The 22,752-nt window shown below is 38.5% G+C and overlaps 7 protein-coding genes across 7 annotated transcripts; 4 read left to right on the top strand and 3 right to left on the bottom strand. All coding sequences in view use genetic code 12, as the record gives it.

The window, feature by feature from the left end:
* Nucleotides 1-412: 412 nt before the first annotated feature.
* CPAR2_101770 (uncharacterized protein) lies at nt 413-2,953 on the top strand (the record flags this gene model as incomplete). The annotated part of the gene is made up of 1 exon (XM_036811879.1): nt 413-2,953. The coding sequence occupies one exon, from the start codon at nt 413-415 to the stop codon at nt 2,951-2,953; it is 2,541 nt and encodes an 846-aa protein (XP_036663322.1).
* A 268-nt stretch (nt 2,954-3,221) lies between these two features.
* On the bottom strand, nt 3,222-5,033 carry GAP6 (Gap6p; the record flags this gene model as incomplete). The annotated part of the gene is made up of 1 exon (XM_036811867.1): nt 3,222-5,033. One exon carries the CDS (start codon nt 5,031-5,033, stop codon nt 3,222-3,224), a length of 1,812 nt encoding a protein of 603 aa, XP_036663321.1.
* A 2,423-nt stretch (nt 5,034-7,456) lies between these two features.
* Nucleotides 7,457-7,999, bottom strand: CPAR2_101750 (uncharacterized protein; the record flags this gene model as incomplete). The annotated part of the gene is made up of 1 exon (XM_036811856.1): nt 7,457-7,999. The coding sequence occupies one exon, from the start codon at nt 7,997-7,999 to the stop codon at nt 7,457-7,459; it is 543 nt and encodes a 180-aa protein (XP_036663320.1).
* Nucleotides 8,000-10,767: 2,768 nt separating this feature from the next.
* On the top strand, nt 10,768-12,426 carry CPAR2_101740 (uncharacterized protein; the record flags this gene model as incomplete). The annotated part of the gene is made up of 1 exon (XM_036811845.1): nt 10,768-12,426. The coding sequence occupies one exon, from the start codon at nt 10,768-10,770 to the stop codon at nt 12,424-12,426; it is 1,659 nt and encodes a 552-aa protein (XP_036663319.1).
* A 297-nt stretch (nt 12,427-12,723) lies between these two features.
* LEU3 (leucine-responsive transcriptional regulator) lies at nt 12,724-15,585 on the top strand (the record flags this gene model as incomplete). Its single annotated transcript, XM_036811834.1, has 1 exon — nt 12,724-15,585. One exon carries the CDS (start codon nt 12,724-12,726, stop codon nt 15,583-15,585), a length of 2,862 nt encoding a protein of 953 aa, XP_036663318.1.
* A 219-nt stretch (nt 15,586-15,804) lies between these two features.
* GCD11 (translation initiation factor eIF2 subunit gamma) lies at nt 15,805-17,406 on the top strand (the record flags this gene model as incomplete). Its single annotated transcript, XM_036811823.1, has 1 exon — nt 15,805-17,406. One exon carries the CDS (start codon nt 15,805-15,807, stop codon nt 17,404-17,406), a length of 1,602 nt encoding a protein of 533 aa, XP_036663317.1.
* Nucleotides 17,407-17,471: 65 nt separating this feature from the next.
* Nucleotides 17,472-19,565, bottom strand: SST2 (GTPase-activating protein; the record flags this gene model as incomplete). The annotated part of the gene is made up of 1 exon (XM_036811812.1): nt 17,472-19,565. The coding sequence occupies one exon, from the start codon at nt 19,563-19,565 to the stop codon at nt 17,472-17,474; it is 2,094 nt and encodes a 697-aa protein (XP_036663316.1).
* Between the last annotated feature and the right edge of the window lie 3,187 nt (nt 19,566-22,752).

Below are 22,752 nucleotides of genomic sequence, written 5' to 3'. Positions count from 1 at the left end.
TTGTGTATTGTATATATAGGGGAAAGATACTATAAGACTACAATAGAGATAGATAGAAAGAAAGAGCAAAGAATCAAATATTTCATCAATTCAAACTACTTTCCATATATAACATTATTCACCACTATTACTACGATCACTCTTTACAAATAAAGTCACACACTGCTATTCAACTGGAGACCTCTTTTGTTTGTTTATATGGTTCTTGCAACACCTGACATTTGTTTAAGTTTTTGATTTTGATTTTGTTTCTTTCTTTTGGTTTTATAATTTTTGTTCCAGCCCCTATTATATCTCAACACCACCACACCACCACCACAATTTTACAACCAAATTCAAACACTATCACCACTATTACCACCAAAAACGCACAGCTGAACTGCACCACAATATTTAGTAGGTACCTCCGATAATGTTCGCACTGCTGACCAGTCGTACTTGCTACGACAACTACAACCACAACCACAACCACAATCACAACGACTTTCACTACCATTCACACCACCACTTTCAAACTCGTACTCAAACTCAGCACAGTAATCGCATAGTGTCATCAATCGCAACCAATCATAGACTTCATCTGCAACTGCAACAGGAGACATCACAGCATCCCATTCACATCAATACATACACTCACTCATCTCAACAAACCACGACCCCGTCTTCATCTTCATCTTCATCTTCGTCTTCATCGTTGTTTTCTGCTGAAGACAATAATTTCCCCAATCAGTGTGATACTGGTTTTAAAGTCACTACTGAAGTCAATAATGGTGATAGTAATGATTATATGAACGAAGACAACCATCATTTGCAACAACGTTCATATTCTCCTCCAACGCCTTGTCCTTCGATATGGAGCAGTTTTGATGCCAAACATATACCCGATAGTCAGGAATTGTTACAATTACTAGAGCCCAACCCTGTTTTCCCACCATCATATGATACCTTACCACCAGGCGGATGCCCAAGATTCCCAGTTCTTCAGCCTTTGTCCTCGTTTGAAGAAGCTATTTATACAAATTTGCATTCACACCAACAACATGCATCATCTCCTGCAACGAGAGCTATGGATCCAGCAGCAGGATCTTCTTCCACTACATTACTACTAAACATAACCCCAAAGGCAACAACAGCAGCAGAAGCTACACTCCCACCATCGTACTCCCCATCCATCTACAAAATAGGGATTGTTTCTCGAAAGTTGGAATGGGTAAACCCTTATGAAATGTCCACCAATCGAAGTTGGAAATACCTTATTTGTGAATTGAATTCAACCCAATTGAATTTTTACAATATCCCACCCAGCCATGAGGATAAAATATTGGATTTTGTATCCAATGATAACAAGACGTTGTCTCTGTCTCAATCCACAGCTCGAATACCAGAAAACGACTCGATATTAACTAGTGATTTCGATCACCGATTTTATAACTTTGTTAAAAGGCAAGGTTTGCTTGAAGATGTTTGTGCTGGATCCAAGAAAAAGGGTTTGGTGAGAACTTATACACTACAACATGCCAGGGTAGGGCTAGCCACCGATTATCAAAAACGTGTCAATGTTTTGAGATTGAGAATTGAAAGTGAACAGATTTTGCTCCATTTTGAAAGTACCCAAGACTTGATTGATTGGAATATGCTGCTTGCTGTGGGGAAAGATATTGCCATTGATATCAATGAGCGGGAATTACCAAAGTATAGAACAGTTCCCAGGCGAAGAAGAAGAAGAGGAAGCAATAGAAGACGCAGAAGTGCAGGAGGTGGGATCAATAATAGATCATCTGCCAATCATTCGAGTTCAAGCTCATCAAATATTCATTTTTCACGTTATACGTCAACTAGTGACCAATTTGCAAATACAAGAAACATGTTAAAATCAGTGTCCGATGCCAACAAGATCAAAGGTCGTTTCAATAAGCTCAGATCGAAATTTTCATCGTCTAGGTTGAGAAGCAGCTCATCGCCATCACCATCACCATCACCATCGACACCCAACGGCGATTCAGAATATAATGACGATTCTAGAACTTCAAGATTCAGATCCGGATCTAACTACTCCGATTTGCGAGATCGTGGGTACAGCATGACTGAACCGCAGAACCACTCACTGCAAGGTGGTAGGAACTATGAACCTGATAACAATGTTAGTCATAGTAGCTCATATGCTAATAGCTTTGATGATGATGACGAAGATGATGTCGAAGACTATGATGAGGAATTCAATGAAGTGTTGAGGAGGTCTAGACATGAAACACTGGGATCGACTTCACCTCCACCTCCACCTATACACGGTAACTACGATGATCAAGAAGATATTCAAAGCATGTCTGACTTACGTATAGACGAGGATGAAGAAGATGGTTTCGGAGAGGGTGACGGTGATGAAGATGATGATGATGAGCAAGTTGGAGCAGACGAGTATGAGCAAGAAGATGATGAAGCAAACGGATTTTTGTCCATGGCTAGAAGTCGTGGGGTGTTTGCAATAGGTGCACCCGAACGCAAAGCTCGCCTGCAATGTACCACAGACAACGATTTCAAATGGAACCCTTGTCCAAATGAAAGTTATAGCAAACGCAGATATTATCGCAATTGTTTGCGTTGTATTAAACCGCTCACTATGGAGGATTCGTGGGTTTACAAACCATTAGTAAAACCTACACCATTTTCGCCTTTGAATGTTGCATACCTTAAAGCTGTTAAATATGCTGGACCCAACGGGGAAGTTTTGCCATCAGCCTCATCAACGGTCTCAGTGCCAAATTCTGGGGTGTCTTCTTCCAATGCCAGTTTTACTTCCTCACATCGCAAGTATGGGGGTGGTGCTGCTACTGCTGCTTTAGGAGTTGAGTCCACATTGATGTTACCGGATACTGCATTAACCAAGTTGCCAAATCATTTCTTGAAGGAGTTCAGTGTGGGTCCTCATGGCTTGGTTCCTAAGGAAATTATATAAGACGGAAACTGAAACTACTGAGCTATACATAAGCTTTTGATTTTTGCTCATCAACTTATATTGACTTTAGTCACGTGTGTAGTTGCATATTTATCACACTTCTGCTTAGACGTTGCACTATGGCGTTGCTATTCTACATTCCAACCTATTTGAGGGTACAACCTTGTCTTTTAAATGAATAACTTTTTTTTAATCCAGAATTCGTATATAAATCGTACATCATCATCATCATTATCATCATATGATAACTCTCGTTACCTCGTCTATGCTAACACCAAAAGTCGTAAACTCTATAGTACAATGGCTTTGCTCTTAATGCTTCTTTTTCTTCTTGAATTTCTTGTTTGATCAAATCAATATCAACAGCTGTTTTCCCATTATCGAGATCAATGTCTTTGGCTCTGATATAAAGTCTCCAACTTCTAGTCCAAAGTTTATGACCAACATAAAATACAAGGACAATGACTCCACCAAGATAAGTTTTGAAAAATGTAACAGCTTTTGGTGGCTTGCCAATAGGAAACAATGCAAGCCAAAATTGAAGTCCCAAGATGGCGACATTAGCAATTAAACCGTAATATGCGCCAATGAGTCCACTGTTGGATTTGTATGCTAAATCATCAGTAGACCTTCCTTGTGCCTTCATTGCCATACGATATCTAATAAAAGCTCCATTGATACTTCCCCAAGTAAACAAAGTAGATAATCCAGATAATGCAACCAACCAATCAAAAACGTCAGCTTGGCTTTTTGATGCCGAAATAAAAGATAATAATCCCACAAATGCTGATGTGGCAATCCCAGCCAATGGTCTTCCCTTTCTATCAACATAAGTGTAAATCTTGGGAGCAAGACCTTGTTCAGCTAAAGCCAAAATAGTTCTTGAAAACCCATACACGGCTGAGTTGGCAATCGCTAAAAGTGCCACCAAGATAACCACATTAAACACTGAAGGTAATCCCTTTATACCACCTTCCTTGATGGCAATAACAAATGGTGAAGCGGCATTCCCATCAGCATCTAAACGAGGGTTATCGTGATTAACCAAACAGCCAAGTAGTGTCAATGTAGTCATGTAAAAGATGAGAATTCTCCAAACAACCTGTTTGATTGCTTTTGGTAAAATCTTTCTCGAATCTCCAGCTGATTCACTTGATGTTAAACCAACCAATTCAGTTCCAGCCAATGAATAAGTTGCCGTTAACAAAACCGATACAACTCCCTTGAACCCAGTAGTGAATGGTGGATGCCAATTCTTGCCTCCAATAAACCCTTGATCACCACCACCACAAATTAAAACAATGGCCAAGATGTTGAACCCAACAATTCCCAACAATTTGATTATAGAAGCAACAAATTCGGTTTCACCAAACCCTTTATTGCCACACATATTTAGGAAGAAAATCAACACGTAGAAAATTGCTACCCATGCATCACTATTTATATCTGAGTTCCAGAAATTTATTGTCAATGCTGAAGCCACCAATTCCAATGGCAATACAATAACCCAAAACATGGCATAGTTCCACCCCATGGCAAAACCCCAACTAGGATCAACAAATTTAACTGAATAAGTGGCAAAAGAACCAGTGACGGGGTAACTACTGGACAATTCGGCCAATGATTGCATCGTACAATACAAAAAAGTGGAAACGATGGCCCAAGCAACAATCAAACTGGCAGGACCATTTTTCATGGCTGATCTTGAAGCCACCAATAATCCAGAACCAACACATCCACCAAGAGCAATCATTTGCAATTGTCTTTTTTTAAGAGTTTGTTTCAATGGAGCATGTATACTGCCTTCTTCAATGTCATCACTGTTGATGTTGTTGATATCAGTAGCCTTGTTGGTGGAATCTGCGTCATCATCGGATGCAGACGTTGTCAGTTGTGGTGATTGTTGAGGTCGACTTTTGCGATTGGTTGTTGATTCTGGTGGTTTAAATGAGTCTTTAAAATTCGCCCATGCGCTGCGTTTTGGTTCATTGGAGTTTGCACTTGATATTGATGAAGCATGAAGGTCATTTATGCTCTTTTCTTGCAGTTTGATTGATGCCACTGGTGAAGAAGATGGCATTCTGAAGAAATTTGGTTGTTGAATTATTATGTTTAAACTGATTCTTTGTGAAGAAGTTATGCAATTGTGAATGAGTTCTTTCGTTGGATAGTGTTGTTTAAGTAGTTAGTTATATATATATATATATATATATAGTTGTGAGAAAGAAAAGATGGAGATAGTGGTGTGGTTTCTTGAAAAGTATTGAAAAATGTTTAGCTACTAATGGCTATGTGAAAACTAAAATAGGCTTACTCATCATAAAAGTTATAAGAAAAAGGAAAAGATCTTGGCTTTGAGTAAGAATGAAAAAGTTCATACCGTCATCCGTATGAGTTCCCCTTTTGTACTTAAAGACATCTTTCTTGTAACTGTAAAGGAGTAGAGATGGCAAATAGAAGGTTTTGTGCATTTTTGCAACTATTCTATTCTTTTTCTTTTTCTGATTTATGCATTCCTGCATAATAGCGATGAATTTCTTTTTTCCTCTTCGAATTTCCCTATTTACTGAGTCCGCTATCGGATGCACAACTCAAAGAGGAAATAGACAGCAAATTCTTGTATATTAGAGTTAAGTGTTGTCTGAATCCAGGCTTTCTCTGGGAATCCGCGAGGAACCGTATATTACCGAAGGATTTGCGACAAACGTGTGTATGGAGTGGGGATATATACCGGTGTCAACTTTATTAAATTCTTGTCTCTAAAGAGGAGAAGAATGAGGGTGTAATGAGAAAGAACCTTAGTGAACGGGCTAAATAATGTTGAGGAGGCCGTAAGGCAAATACAAGGTTTTAAATGACACGGCCCTGATTATGCATGGTGAAGCCGGAACAGGAATTAAAAAGGATAAAAACCGTGCATAACTGTTCCTCTCTATATTTTTTTTCCATCAAAATGCCTTACAAGACAAGAAAAAAAGACGCAAAAAAAAAAAGTTGCTTTTTGCGCTCAAATATATCTTCATTAGGCAAATCAGTATGGTAGCGTTCACGTCAATTTTAATATTTACGGCATTTTACATGTATATTTTACTTTCACTATTCTTGGGCACTAACTACTACTACTACTACTTCTACTATATATGTATATAGGTAGAAGTAAACTTGGCACTTCCATGCTCTCCGCATTGACCCTTCTTCCTTTCCCCCCTAAGTTTCACATACTTCTCCATACATGATGCATCATCAATCGTTTTACAGTATGTAGCCTGGATATGTGGCATTGAAGATAATGTTTACACTTTCAAGTATTACCATCGTGAAACTATATAAGCCCCTGCAATAGACTTTTTGTAAAGCCACTTCTTGATTCAGTTCCCTCCAAATATTTGAGTCAGTCGGTTTTGACTTTTGGAATTGGCGGGGTGTTTCCTCTCCGACCCGCTCGCTTGACAATTCCATTTTTTGGTCGAAATTGCCGTATTCTCGGAAGTCGCATCGCCATTAATAAAGTTTCTCACTTCCTCGCTTCCATCACGGGCTTTTGCAAAGAATAGTTTAAAAGACGTTCGTAAAAGAGAGGAGTAGAGAGCATCCACAAACGGTACCAAATGGGTATAGTAACAACTTGGAAAAGAATGGGGTTATGAGGAATGGTCCCCTTCGAACTCTCCCTTCTCTTTTTTCTCTGGTACAATACTCTTTTCATATGACCAAATTTGGAAACGAGAGCAACTAGGAGGTCCCATAATCTCATAGCTATGCATTGACTAAATCGTTTCGTTGCTTATGGTGGTATAAATAATTTGTATTACATTGCGTTTTCCATCATCCAGTACAACAACTCCTTATGTATTAATAGGTTTTCGTCTCATTTTAATGCAAAAAAACTAAAGTGGATGAAGATTTTGGGGATATCATAGAAGTTTTATTTCTTCTGTTTAAACAACATTTCATTATATACGACAGCTGTTAACCACTTCCTCTCTATTATAATAATAATTATTATAAAGTTGAAAAGTTGCAAATCTACATTTTGACATAAATTATTATATACTACAGTCTTTTTATTTTTTATTCATACTACCGCGACATAATAATTCATACCAACGCGACATTAAGTTTTCATACTAAAATGACATAAAGCTAACCGGGTCACTTTTTACCTGGTTAGCTTGTTAACGTAATTGACATTTCATGAAATGTCAATTACGAAATGGCTACTTTCTGAGCACTAAAGACGACTCTATTCTTCGAGAAATTGAAATGAAGAGTATTGAGAGTATAAATACGGACGATGTTTATTTACAATTGTGTAGTTTAGTTTAGCAAAGTAAGTTATAGAAGATCTAAACAGTTTTACAAAGTTAAAATCAATAAGACTGAGCTAATCGAAAATGACACCGATTACCAAGTCAAAGGAAGATGCAGGCTAAGACTGTCTCAAACACCCTGTAATATAGTCTTCTCCATCAATTACCTATTTAGTCACATCAGATTTCCAGTTTATTTCTTATCATCTGGTGAAGTTCTCTTCACATTTTGGTACAGTGAGTGGTTGGTTACAGTTCCTGTTCTTATTTCATTAAAATAATCTTTGAACCCCAATGTTATTCTGGATTGTGCACGTTCGCACAATTCTTTTGCTGTAACGGTTTTATAATCATAGACTTCTGTAATAGACACCACTTTCCACTCTCCTGGTGACTTTATTTTCAAATTGTAGCTATCAAATTTATTCTTTTGGATGTAACGTTGACCTAATTCACCAATTATTGCCACCTTTGTTTCATCACTCGAGTGTACCGTACATATATATCTGTCTTCGGCTACTCTCCAAACACATGAATTAGTATCCAAATAGCATAATTCATCATAAGACTTGATGTTAGTGTCGTAAGATTTAAATTTGATGTATACTTCACCTTCTGAGGGTCCAAAAGTGTACAATTTCCTATTGAACGTGGTTATATTGGGATACACGTTGACGTCTTCCACGTATTTAAGATCATAGTTTTTAAACCATTCTTCGATGTTAGTATCGGTCATTGCTTCCTGCAGTTGTAAAGTTGTAAACAATGTTGTGAAGCATATGTCTTGGGAAACAAAAGTTATTTAATGAGCGGATAGAGAGTCATAGTAAATCGGGATAAAGTTACTCCTGCACTTTAAACGAATAGTAGTTCAAAGTAATTGGAGTATCCATATTAGATAAGTCACGTAATATTTGTTATCATTTTGTCTCTCATATGTGGCTCTTATTTGCTGGTGGTGCCGGTCAATGAATGGGCTGTTTTTGTTTTGTTTTCTGCCTTTCGATAACCCATTTGGAAATCATACATGAGAATTGACACAATTGTGGCGCGAACTCCCATTTGGTTTATTTCTTTATTTTATTTTTTTTCCTTTTTTTTTTGCGCTTATCAATGATTCAGGCTAAATACTTCTGTACACAAAACGGTATTCAAATTTAATATTTAATTGTTTATTAATCAGTTTTGATTGGACATCAGAGTCATATCCTTCCACATCATCGTCTAATCGTTTAGTAAGTCTCCATTCCATCCTGCTACAGAAGCAATATCAGGTCGTTCTTATCAAAATATAGTTTTTTGACTTATTTCCATTGTTTTACTCATGGTTATTTGTCAATTGTAAGAACGTGTTTATTATCTATAATAGGGTATCGATTACTTTGAGAGATTATATATATCATAAATCTTTGTGGCATATTTATATACCTCTCGTATATAGCAATTTGTTTTATTTCAACCAGATAGCATTATCTTATCTGTAAACTTTATTCAAGTTATTACAGGCATGTTTAAATAGGACTTGGAACTACCGGTATTGAGATACGTTTTTAGACGAAACGTCAGTTTAAAGAATGTTCTCGGAACAAGTCTTTGGACAAAGTAAAATGTAAATTAAAGCATACGTTGACCTTGAAAAGAGTGTAAAAGTCTTCCAGACTTTTGTCGAAATGCCCGACGAATATAAATTTGTCTAGAATTTCATATCTAAAATTTTAAGTGTATAAGATCATGCTCATGTCCATGTATAAACGTTCAAGTAGAAACACTAAAGCTGTTCATACAAATACAAGACGCGTGCTTTTTTGCAATTTAGTACTCGACTAGAAATTGAATGAATATCTCTCCGTGGAATGAAAGGTTAAAGATTTTGAAATTAGTTAACCACGCCTGTAACCATGGTGGGTTGACTATATACGTAAAAACCGCTTGCCATTCCATAAATGGCTTAAATTTCTAAGAAAAGTCCTTCTGTTGAGACTTGAAGAGATGTCTTTAATACTCATCCTCAGTATTATAACTTGGTTATATCTGTATGTGACATGTGGAGTAGACAGAATCATATGACAATAACATAGAGGAAATACCTTTGGATAACTAACCATTCCACACATAATAAGGGGTCCGTAGATCAATAACTCGTAGATCACACCCCGTCCAAATTTAAAGATAAGACAGTAAAGGATAATATCCACAAATCAAATGCCTCACTGTTTCAAAGTCAAATACTATATACTTTTTGTAATATTTGGCTTCAATAGATTGTTCAGTTGTGATAAAGATCTTGTAGGCAAATTTCTCAAACACTTTTCGAAGAGCAGCGTCTACTTCTTCAAAACAAATTCCACATTTGGTGCATCTTTTGCCTAATATTGTGGTGTATACTTTTGGATGTTTTTTGGTAAGCGCCATACTACATCCACTATCCCCTAAAATTCTAAACAGCTCCACCTGGGACAACAAATTCAACCAAGGAATGATGGTCTCATTCGGCAAGTATAGAAGATAACCCTCTATTGGGAGGACTCTGACGAGTAGTTCAATAGGCAAGTCGGAAAGCTGCATTGACGGATATGGAAAACAAGACATTTGTAGAACGCCGTTCCAGAGACTGTGATTTTATATCGAGTGGCCAGTTTAAGGAAACGCCAAAAAGGTTCTGACACAAAGCTGCAAAAGTGGCCCTTTTGTGTGGTACCGAGATAAGAGCAGCATCCAAATGGGTCCTGTTTAAAAATCAGAGGTCAAGCAGTCACCGTAGTAACTGGTAACAGTTTTGCTTTTTGTACCGAATGTCATTTCTCTTTGACCCATTGGTACAATACGCTTCTACTGTTTTGGGATGCACTTGTTCAAATTTCTATCATAACGTGCCCAGTTCATGGTACTCTAAAACTACTCGAGATACTAGGATGACAAACTTTCCGACGTGAAACAGGGTATGAAAGGGACTGTACGAAAGAAAAAGGTATTGATATATGTAATCCAAGGCTTTTTAACTTCGGGGTCAAAGTACACGACCTGTTTATGAAAAATGAAGAATTTGCAACCAGTTTAGAATCATCCAGAGTGTTTTATGAAGTTAACTGATTAGTAATTTAAAAGTGAAATGAGGGGACTCACAAGGCCATCCAAACGATTGAGGGATTCAGTGTGTGTCTTTGTGGACCTTGGTCATTCGTAACGGTCAGGAAGTCGTTATTAATGAGCTTAATGTGTGTTGTTGTTCTTGATGATGCTCCTATCATAATTCGGGGGGGAATAGCAAAGATAGAAAAATGTGTTGCACATAAACAATTTCCTTCAATGCTCCGGTTTCCGAACAAAAAAAAAAAAAAAACAAATCAAGAGAGAGGGAGACAGAGAGCAAAATAGTGCGACAATTGCCGAACTTTTAACTTGACAAGTAACAACTTACAATCAACTTCTTTTGATCACCTTTTTTTTTACAAACACTGGTTTAAACCATCAACACATCAATTGCGTTCCTTAGTTATTCTTGCTATGACATCAGACTCAAATTTACAGTTCAAATCAACTCAAGATCCAGCAAAATTGAAAGAATTGTTCACATTATGTGGCAGTGAATGGAGTGGACCATTGGATGCCAATGAATTTGGTGAAATTCAAACCCAAAGTATTGAGGAGTACGTTAAAAGCGGATTGAAGGTGGAAGGATTTTATATTGAGGACACTTCAAAGGATTTGGTTGTTGCTACAATCATCATCAAACACTTGAAAGGATTGTACAAACCAGCTGATAGATCAAGTTCGATTTCGTCTGCACCCGATCCTTCGTTATTTGGTGTTAAGAATATCACGTCTTTATTGGTGAGTTTTGTTTTCACTCACCAGGACTATAGAAAGAGGGGTTTGGCCGAAAATTGTATATCTCAAGCCATTGCAGCAACTGAAAAGGAAATAATTGAAGAGCATTTGCGCAAAAGTGACGAGTCTGCCAACGACAATTTCAAGAAAATGACACTCGACAATTTCACAGGTGAAGTTGATCCACAATTGGCAAACTACTATCTCGGGAAAGAATATGTTTGGTTTTTGTTTTCGGGTGTACAAACTTATTACAAACGTTTCGGCTTCAAAAGTTATCCCCTTGACTTTTATGAAATTCCAATAAAGGAATTGTCCGAAGGACAAGAATCAGTGTTGAAGCAATTGATTGAAGACCTGGAGCAACTGAACCAACAGCAACCTGATGCAAAGTCAAAAGTTTTGGGAAAAAGAATTAAATTGTTGAACTGGGACAGTGATGAAGATCAAGAAATTATCAAGTTTATCTTGCAAACAAAGGAATTGGAGATTCTTTCGGAATTGAACAAGCTCAGCTACCACTCGGAATTACAAGGGGATAGGAAATCCTCAACTTCACTCACCAATATGACCAACATCTTATCAATGACCAAAATTGGATCACACAGTACCTTGTCGGCAATAGGCGAAACAACAACAGGAAAACCAACGGTTACCGACGACGTCTCCAGAAGAAAGTCGACAGCAATGAACCAAACGGTGCCCAAGTTTGCCATCAAACCTTCTTTTGCTGACTACAAAAGTAAAGTCGTTAGTGCATTAGGATATGCAAAAACCGAACAAAGTACAAAATTTACGAAAATTCAGGGAGCCATCATTACAAACGATTTACAAAGAAGGTCGTACTACGTTTTGTGGAACTCATTGAAGGGTGAATTTTTCATCACAGGTATGGGTGAACTCATTTATGAAAGCGTGTTACCATCTGCCAACCCACAAAGAAGAGGTTCATCATTCACTGGTCTCAATGATTTGGGTGGTTATAATTTCCAAGATTTGGATATTTTAGTTTCGGCAGCCTTGTATACAGCAAAGAATCGCAGTGGCAAATTTGAAAATGTCTATGTTTCAACTCACGATTTGCCTAGTGATATACCCGATGCAGTTATGCATGATTTCCTTATAAATTATCTTCCATTTTCGTCCTATGCTCTGGATGAGCATAAAGTAAAGAGGAAGGAGGCAAAGGCTACAAGTACAGAAGATCACAAGGTTGAACTTCTTGCTGATAATGGTAAAAAAGTTGGTGTTTTGCCAATGGTGAAACAATTTGGAAGTGACAAGAGCGAATTTGATATTGACTGGTTAGACAATGGTATGTGGTGTTGGGGGTGAATACCGTAACAAGCCGAGGTGTCATAAATAAATAGCACATCCCCGAAATTTGTCTTGTATACGTTTGTTTTTATAGAATAAAACGATACACATTTACAATTGCAAAAGCTCAAAATTTGTTAATCTGTATAAGTATGGTACGGTTGTAGACGGAGATGAGTTTTAATTGTGACACAATTTGAAAAAAAGAGGAAAAACACTTTTAAAGAAATTTTCGTTTGTTTTTCTTCTACACAAACCACACCAAAGGTAAAAAAAGATTGAGCATACTTCCGTTACTTTCATTCACTACGAAACATGAGAGACAATGAGAACGTTTCCGCTGATGCAAAAAGCTCGTTTGAGAATTTGGTGCACATAGCTAGCAATATGTCGCAAGAATTTCAAAGATTAAAACAGGATGACAGATTTGAGTCAAGACATTCCAACCATGGCCCAACGTTTGATTATCCATCGCAATCACCCACTCCTTCATTAAACACATCTGGCTACGTAAGAGAATCGGGCTCAAACACACCATCCAATGTGACCACGTCTCCAACAAACCAACATCATACTCAAACTGACAAACACGGGAAAGTTAAAAGGATGGCATGCGTTGAATGCAGGCAGCAGAAATCTAGGTGTGATGCCCATGAACGTCACCCAGAACCTTGTACTAGGTGTGCTAAAAAGCATTTGAAATGTGACTTGAAATCAGATTATAAAAGGACATACAAGAGAGCAAGAATAGCTCAAATTGAGAAGGAGTTTATGGAGCTAAAACGAACATTGAATACCACTCAAGCCGCCGAGCTTCTTTCACGATTTCCGTCGTTAGCAAACAGTGAAAACAAGGAAAGTGGCATTGGCAATGACTTGAGCTCAGAGGAGAACAAAGATCGCGAGGTACCGTATACAGGAGAAAAGGACAAAGCTAGCCCCGTTCAAGTGCAGATACATCCGACGAATATCCATGCACCTACTCAACCACAAAACACAAATGTACGCAACGTGGCTATCGTTAACGAACCACAGGTTTGTCAAACCACACAAAGTTCGAATATTCCGTTGGAAAATCAAAACTCGACTTATGATGCCAAGCTTTCCAACAATAATACGTTAAAACTACCTCAAGATTTAAGGCTTTCGGAGGAGGTACTACGTTGCGAAGACAAATCTGTTGAGTCTATAACTTTGACCTCGAGCACAATCAAAGAGCTTTTCATGGAATATGTTTTGCGATATCACCCGATTTTCCCAGTTGTTGACGTTACCAAAGGACCTGAAAAGATTTATAGATTATGTCCCCCTTTGTTCTGGGTCATTATATTTGTTTCCTTAAGAAGGTTTAAAGAGGGATTTTCCAAGACTTTATTGATTCAATTATCACCCATAGTTAAAGGCATTCTCGCTGAGATTATGATTTCACCAATAACGAGATACAATCCCACGGAAGAGGATGAATCTATTTATAATGTCAGTTCTGTTTACTCGGTTCAAGCTTTCTTGTTGTATTCATATTGGCCACCAATCACATCCTCACTTAGCGCTGACTCATCGTATAGTACTGTTAGCACGGGGTTTTTTCAAGCCATACGGATCGGATTACATGCACCTTCTTCGTTTAGCAGTGTAAAAAGTACAGATGGACAACCTGAGAGCAAGGCTCTTCAGCAACAAAGCATGTTGCAGGAACAAGTCAAGACTTGGATAGCAACGAATGCGGCATCCCAATTCATAGCCACTGCGTTTGGGTATCCTGCGTGCGTCCAGTTTGATTCCTCCATTTGGTACTACAGTCGGCCCGGGAGTGACGTTCAAATTCCCGAAGAGATCAAATCGATGTTGGCCATTGCCCAATTCGAAGATCAAATGGCTAGATCACTCAATTCCAACCCGATGGACCCTTGTGGACTTAGTGATGCAAATGAAAGGGTATCGTTGTTAAAGTTACTTGAAAAGAGAGTAGATGAGTTGGAAGTGATGATTTCTCATACAACTCTGCATGATGCATTCAAATTTAGAATGTTTGAGATCTTGGCATCTAAAGTACATCTATTCAGCTACTACTTTATGGACTCCTCCAAGATATCCGAGTTTGAGCTAAAGACTGGTTTAGTCAAACTTTACAACGCTGCAACGAGATTGGTTTCATTTACTCAAAATTGTCAAACCGAAGATAAAAAATTCATTAAATATCTTCCCGGAGTGTATTTGCTAAATCTCTGGCAAGCTGCGTGTATTATAGGGAAATTGGTTCATTCCAGTTTGAAAGCTGTAATCGACGTAACCGTTGGTAAACAGAGTTACGAAGCGGTCGTCAGTTTGACTGCTAGGGCTTCCATACTTAAACACGATATGGCAATCCGATCAAGTGGTATCACAAGAAACATGTGGCTGCTTTTCCGGCAATTGGATAGCCAAAATCTAAACAGTTTGAGCATCAACATAAGAAATAGGATGGCTGCATCAGTATTCTTTGATTGTTTGAATTTGATTAGAGAGAAGGCGGGAATGACAAACTTGCGAGTAAAGACTGATGATCGAAGCCCAGTCCATGGAGCAACTATAGAAGAGGGACCGTTGGAGAATTTGCAAGGAGAAGAATACCTGGATACAGAGGCCCGTAATGATCCTCACCGTAAAGACAAACGGTCTTTATCGAATGAAGAAGACGCTGAACAAAGAGCAAGAAAGATTATAAGAACAATACCTTTAGATCCTGAGCCGATTTCAGCAGGCACAACAAAGCGAAGCTCCATCTTTAAAGTTGTAAACACATCGGCCGAATCCACGCCAATGGTGAAAGGAGATCACAACACCCCAGACTCAAATAGCTATCCGCAAGGTAGCCCTCCATTTGCAACAGATTCTCAATTTGGACATGCTTCTCGTGGTGTGGCAACCCACCAAGAGCAATTGTCAGCTACCCCATCATTCTCGCATCATCATGCACATGCTCTTACTCAGCTGGGAGATCAGTTGCACAACTTAAAGAACGATTTTCAACCTCAGGGTTCCAACACGTCTTACCAACAGCCACAATCAACCTCGACGTTCAATGATTCTCCATTGCAACTGGGTTTAGAAAGTTTGGACTTGGACAGGTTCGACGGTGATATGTTGTGGAGAGACGTTGACAGTGTCATGAATGATTTTGGATTCCATATGGTTTAATAATACCTGGCGGTGAATATATGCTATGTACCTCATTAGTTCAACTGTAATTGCACGTAGAAGAATAACAAACACAAAAAGCTAATGACAGTGTAAATTTTTCAAAAAAAAAAATTTTTTTTTTTGTTTTCTCTTTTTTCGTCTTCTGGTGAAAAATTGAAACTAGAAGCTTTCAACACTTGATTCATTTGTCACTATAAACACCTCCATCAAGTTAGAATGTCATATGACGATATAGAAAACGCGACTCCCGATATTGTCATTGGAAGTACTATTGAGGAAGAAGAAGACGATTATCAATATGAGAATGAAAGTGACAATGAAGTGCAACAAGAAAAAGATTTGGATGACTCACAGCTGAAGGGCAAAAAATCAGTGGCCTTTGCAGGATTAGACGAGGAAGACGACGAGAAAGCTGAGGAAAGAGCCAAGAGGGAGTTCGAAGAAGGTGGCGGATTACCAGAACAACCAACCAATCCTGACATTTCCGAACTTACACCACTCTCACCTGAAATCATCAATAGACAAGCTACAATCAACATTGGTACAATTGGTCACGTCGCACACGGTAAATCTACTGTGGTCAGAGCCATATCTGGAGTTCAAACTGTTCGTTTCAAGGATGAATTGGAGAGAAATATTACCATTAAATTGGGTTACGCCAATGCCAAAATTTACAAGTGTGATAACCCAGAGTGTCCTGAACCAGGGTGTTACAAATCCTTCAAATCGGATAAAGAAATAAGACCTAAATGTCAGCGTCCAGGATGTGAGGGCCGCTATAAGTTGGTCAGGCACGTTTCTTTTGTTGATTGTCCTGGTCACGATATTTTGATGAGTACAATGTTGTCTGGTGCAGCTGTTATGGATGCAGCTTTGTTGCTTATTGCCGGTAATGAAAGCTGTCCTCAACCACAAACCTCAGAGCACTTGGCTGCAATTGAAATCATGAAGTTGAAGCACGTTATTATTTTGCAAAACAAAGTTGATTTAATGAGAAAGGAGTCAGCTTTGGAACATGAAAAGTCCATCATTCAGTTCATCAGAGGTACTATAGCTGATGGTGCCCCAATTGTTCCAATTTCAGCACAATTGAAGTATAATATCGACGCCGTCAATCAATTCATCGTAAACTCAATACCAGTTCCAGTCAGGGACTTTACTGCATCCCCTAGGTTAATTGTTATTAGGTCTTTTGATGTGAACAAACCTGGTGCTGACGTTGATGATTTGAAAGGAGGTGTTGCTGGTGGGTCCATTTTAACTGGTGTTTTCAAAATTGGTGACGAGATTGAAATTAGGCCAGGTATTGTTACTAAAGATGATCAAGGAAGAATTCAATGTAAGACGATATTCTCCAATATTGTTTCGTTATTTGCTGAGCACAATGATTTGAAGTTCGCCGTACCGGGAGGTTTAATCGGAGTGGGAACCAAGGTCGACCCAACGTTGTGTAGAGCCGATAGATTGGTTGGTCAAGTTGTTGGAGCTAAAGGAAACTTACCATCCATTTATTCCGATATTGAGATCAATTACTTTTTGTTAAGGAGATTGTTGGGAGTAAAGACTGAAGGACAAAAACAGGGTGCTAAAGTTAGAAAATTAGAAGTCGGAGAAGTGTTGATGGTAAATATTGGTTCCACAGCCACTGGTGCTAGAGTTGTGGCTGTCAGAGCAGATATGGCTCGTTTACAATTGACATCTCCTGCATGTACCGAAATCAATGAAAAGATTGCTTTGTCGAGGCGTATCGAGAAGCATTGGCGTTTGATTGGTTGGGCCACAATCAAAAAGGGAACAACCATAGAACCTGTGGTTTGAAGTTGCAAAGAGGAGATAGTATAATTGTCGGTATTTGATGTGTATAAATAGAATCTACGAAAATTTTATACTTTATCGAGGCTATTCAAAAACTTTGGTAGAGAGTCTCCCTCCATCATTCTGTATAAATGGGCACTGACTTCGTCAAAGAAGACAGTCAACTTTTGCAATACTTGATTCAAATCGATTTCTCTCTCCTCCTCCTTGTCGGTTGCCAATTTTTCCCTGCTTGGGGCTCGCAAATTTTCATAACTTGCGCCAAGTTGTTCACTTGAAGACTCGTCAGTCGGCGTTTGCATGTACGCATCCAAGTTTGTCTTATGACATTTCATGTCATTGGAAAGGCGCGTCAACAACTTGACAACTCGCAGTCGCAAATTATAATCAATGTTTAGCACAAATGGCGATTCATGACTGATGTAGGTATTGTAAATCTGATAGGCAATCGACATACACGTGTCTCGGAGACTAGTCTGGTGTTGTATGTTTTGCTTGCTTAATATGTCATCATCAGTATGTTGGCCACTATCCCTTATGTCATTCCAAAGCTTCACATTTTCTTTAAATACTTGTAGTTGGCAATAGGCGTCAAAGTTTTCCAAGCAGAATTCCTGTTCCAAGTGGCACTTGAATTGAAACCTTAATCCAGGATCTTGCATGATCGTGTCCAAAGTAACTTCCAGTCTGCATGGGTTTTGTTTGTAAAAGGACAAGTGTCCCGTTTTAATTCCGCTAGCTTTGCCCCACATGCAAAGGGACAAGCCTTTGTCACCAAGCTGATAATGTTGCTCAATTTGAAACAGTTGCCGCGCATCACTGGCACCGAAAGGTGTAATAAATCTTTGGTTAAGAAACAAGTTTGCAATCTCCATAGCATGTTTGGGTCTTACTATATCGGTGCAATCCATGAGCCACTGTACTATAGCTTTCCCACTAATGCGATAACTAAGTAAAGCGTTTGTTGTCTTGAAACCATCTAAATTTTTCGCCTTATAGAGTCTAACCCCAACTGAAGAAACATAATATTGCATATGAGCGTCTGATTCAGGGTTCAGAAAATATCTGTGATGATAGGGACTTACGTCTGACACGTTCTGATTAAAAGTATCATCACCGTGTACTTCAAACAACTTCAACGTCTTTCTTTGATATTCCAGAAAGCTGAATGGGTCCGCGGGTTTTGATGACGGAGTTACACTAATAGAAAGACCCTCTTTTTTGCCAGCTTTACCGTGAGAGACCACTTCAACTCCCTTGCCAAAAACTTCATCGCTTCTTTTTATCACGCTAGGAATGGGATCTGGCTTGTTCATGGGCGACCATATATTTGGAATTGGACCCAATAGTCTTGTGAATAGTAGATTTATTAGACTCCGGGAATAAATCACCTCATCAGTAACAGGATCGCGATCAAAATAAAACAAATGCATTGAGTTGTACGAATTTTGTAGTAAGATGTCAGGCATATTCAGTTTCTTCATGCCTACTTTTTCACAAAACGATTGTACAATAGACAATCCTTTAGGCGTAGGTTGTAACCAAACATCATGCTTTGGCACAGACCTGGTCCTATCGGCAGGCGAATGCAAAAATTTAGCTTTGAAGAATTGGTTAATTAATGTTGATGCAATTTCTGGTTGGAAGCTATACGACAAGCAAGTGACGATATTGGACAAATCAATTTCAACGCGAAGATGAGTCATCTGATCAATTGCATTCAAAAGCTGGAATGAGTAAGGATATTTCTTACCCTTGGGGATGAGTCTGAATTTCAAAAGTGGCAGCAAAGTGCTTTTGTTCTTGGCAGAACTTGACAGGCTCTTTGAAAGTTGCAATGAAACGATCAACATTGCAAATATGTCTTTTATATCCTTCTCGTAAAGTTTGCCGCTGCTGGTGCGATTGAATTTCTTCACTACGGCCTCATGCAACACATTGGAGTTGGCATTCAGGTCGCTTAACGTGCTGGGTAAATCAAGTGACGACGATGACGAGAGTAGCTTTTCGACTTGTTGTTGTTGTGGTTCTTCATTATGGCTTGGAAGGGACAAAAGTGGAGTTGGAGTAGTGGTTAAACGATGATTCAAAAAATATGTATTATGACTTCGATCAAAGATCGATGCTGTTTTAACCGTTTCCCTAATCTCAATTGTATCCATCTTCCTGTCACGTATCAATAAAAGTGAACGCTTTTGAAAATAGTTTCAGTTCTCCAATTTGTTTTCTATCTCGTGAACAAAGACAATCCTCAACTTTTAATACTTTTATTTCATTCACATGAAACGTGTTTGATTACAACATCAAAAATTTCTCCCTGTGAGGGAAAGAATTTGAGTGCAAAAGTTTCACAGCCGCCTAAATCATTTGATTGTAATATTACAATTTCATCGTTGTTTTAAGTTTCACAAGATCCCTGATCCAAACAATACAGTCTTTATGTTGCAGTCTGTAAATTTTGTGTCTTATTCTTAGACGCCATCTATGTACAACTTTTTTGGTTACATATTGTAAACATGTTGTTTCAGCCTGAGCCGTTGTTCCAGTTTTTTTCTTTTTGACTTCTCGGTTTTTTTCTTTTAGTTCATTAATGTTTCAGATTTACCTATTGGGAAAACACGAATATGAGAGTGAGATGAATTTGAAGTATACAACAGATCTTCCGAAGGAATGCATGCATTACCAAACACCCTATGTAATAGAAGCAGCAGTGACTCTTAATGAACTGATATGTAAAGATCTGTGTAATGAAGGTTGGGCGTGATCTTATATGCAAAAATCATACTCCTCAAGATAATGAATTCAATGGGGAGCAGGAGATCATATGCAAAGAATGAGTGTACTGCTGAGAGAAGTGGTTATATAAACACGACTTAACACTTACGAGCCAGTCTGCCTCGATTTGAAAACGTGTTAACGAACGATATACAACAATGAATGTAGGTTATTCTTTCTTTCTACAATACTGTGCTTCCCGAACTTGACAAAGTATGGAAATATCCACGGGTATTTGTATATGTTTAGAATGGAAGGATTCAGGGAAGGGTAATTGAGCATAGAACTTCAATTAAGCACTACCCTTTTTTTATATATATATGGAGGGCTACTTCTTTGAGAGGAGAAATTTTATTTTCAGAGAATGCAGTATTAAATCCGGGTAACGATATTGATGCAAAATAGGCTTACTTAATCGAATACTCTCAAGCCTGAAACCCAAATCACAACTAAGGTAGCAAATGTGTTCTATTTCAAGAAAGTACTCTAGCTGCGGCTAGAGCTTCTAGAGTAAACATGCCGTCTTGAGTGGAACTCGTTTATCTCAAGATTGAGTTTAAGGAATCAAGAACTTCTTTTTCAAATTCTTGAGCAAAATTCTTCAAAATGATTGTAGGATGTGAATGTTCATCCCTGTTGAATGCGAGTGCTTTGATATGGGCTTCCAACAAATTATATAGGCAAATCACACCGTGTTCTAATAAGAATGAGCGGTGTTTATCATTCATGGATGAAAAATGTAGAGATTAAATGTCTCCCCTTAATTACGTTGTGAATACATTAACAGACTCCCCCACATCCTAGAGCTTTCTCTGCTCTACTATACTATACTGCTGACAAGGGTGAATGTAGATCGATTTCTTGCCTCATCGAATAGCCTGCTATACTGTCTCCACACACATTTTGCGTAATGAATATCAATTCTTGTTGCAACTCTATCCCCCCACAAAAAGTAGTGCACAAACCTCAATGAGAAATTGGGAAAAGAAAGAAAAAGACTAGCCAACATACACGCGCACACACACACACACACACACACACACACACACACACACACACACACGCACACACACTATCTATCTCTCAGTTACTCACTTTGTATACTCAAACTGTCTATTTGTGGTTCCTCTTTTCGAGCTACAAGTAGCCGATAAAGCGTTGGACGATGAAATCGAGGACCTCCAATTAAATGCAAACTACGTATCAGTACCACAGTTCACGAATGTTACTGTCCCTGCATATTGGGACCCCAACTTTTCCTTTTCTGATTTGTACAGCGAAGAAGCCAGCGGCGCAAATGATGCAAGCGACTTTGGTGAAACAAGCGGCGCCGAAACTGTGAGTGTGGAGATAAATCCAGCCAACCTCATTGATGCGCCTTGCAAGAAGGTTAAGTTGAGAATTGAAATGTTGTTGAAGCGATGGAGAAGGTTTTTCAAACCGAGTGTATCATATTTTGTCTGAAATTATCTGCATTGGCAAGTTGTGTGGTCTGGCCAGCCATGCAAGTATAAGTCCAAATCCAGACGATGATGATGAAACGGTACGCGGTTTCTACTCCATCGTATATTGACCCACATGTTATCCATAACTGAAAGCTGAATTGGAGATAATCCTCCAATTGGGTTTCTTATATTGTTCAGATGTTGCCTAGATGCTGCCTAGATGTTGCCTAGATGTTGCTCAAACTTTAATTTTTTTTTGTATATAGTGTTTAATAAATTAATGCACCTTTCAAACAATGTTGTTTCGTGTTCTGTTAGGTTTCGTTGCTCTCAATCCTAGAAGAATGCTTCTTTATTTAACTAAAATCAAGTATCATAGAAGAACTTCAAAGCGCAAGTTCGATGATTTTCTAACGTGCTATTGTCATGACACATCATACGATTGTTGACTGCAAATCCACACCATCGAGTTCAAATAATGTGACTTATTATCTATTCTCAATCAAATCGCCCACACCAAAACGTTAACACACATTTCAACTTCAATCACAGCCTCACCGTATGCCTCCACGAGTAGAAACCAATCAAATGCTCGCTGACTGAAAGAAAAACCACTGAACCAAGGACTTAGTAACCCAAAAGCCAACAAATGAATTCATCCAAAGAGCAACTTGTACAATGCTACTGAAAGAGGAACCCTTTGATGACCACAAGGTACCGAGTACCACATAGTGCTCACGCAAAGAGTGTTGCTATCGTCTAAGGTGCTTTGAAGATGTTACTGAATTATTTGACATCGGTTGTGATGGTCAAGTTGCTAATAAAAATGAGTTCAACTATGAATCTTCACCAGAATCAAAACATGTGGGCATAAAGACTGCAGAGTGAGTAGTTGTGGGCAAAACTCCAGCTCACAATTACTGCGAATAAATGAAATGAGGTCAAGATTAAGTCACTAGTGTTCGAATAAAGAGCGGAATGAAGCACAGAGTCTAATCAAGTAGTAGGATTCATAAAGTGGAAAGTGATGGAATTACAAGTCTCTACAAGTGGCTTTGAATTGTGCAATACCCAACTCCTACAGTCACACGCTTGATTGAGTAGTTCTATGAATGTTCATATGGCAATC

Source organism: Candida parapsilosis, contig 005569 (assembly GCF_000182765.1).
Source record: "Candida parapsilosis strain CDC317 annotated contig 005569".
In the NCBI taxonomy this organism is placed as follows: Eukaryota; Fungi; Ascomycota; class Pichiomycetes; order Serinales; family Debaryomycetaceae; genus Lodderomyces; species Lodderomyces parapsilosis.
This window is presented reverse-complemented; position numbering and strand designations above follow the sequence as displayed.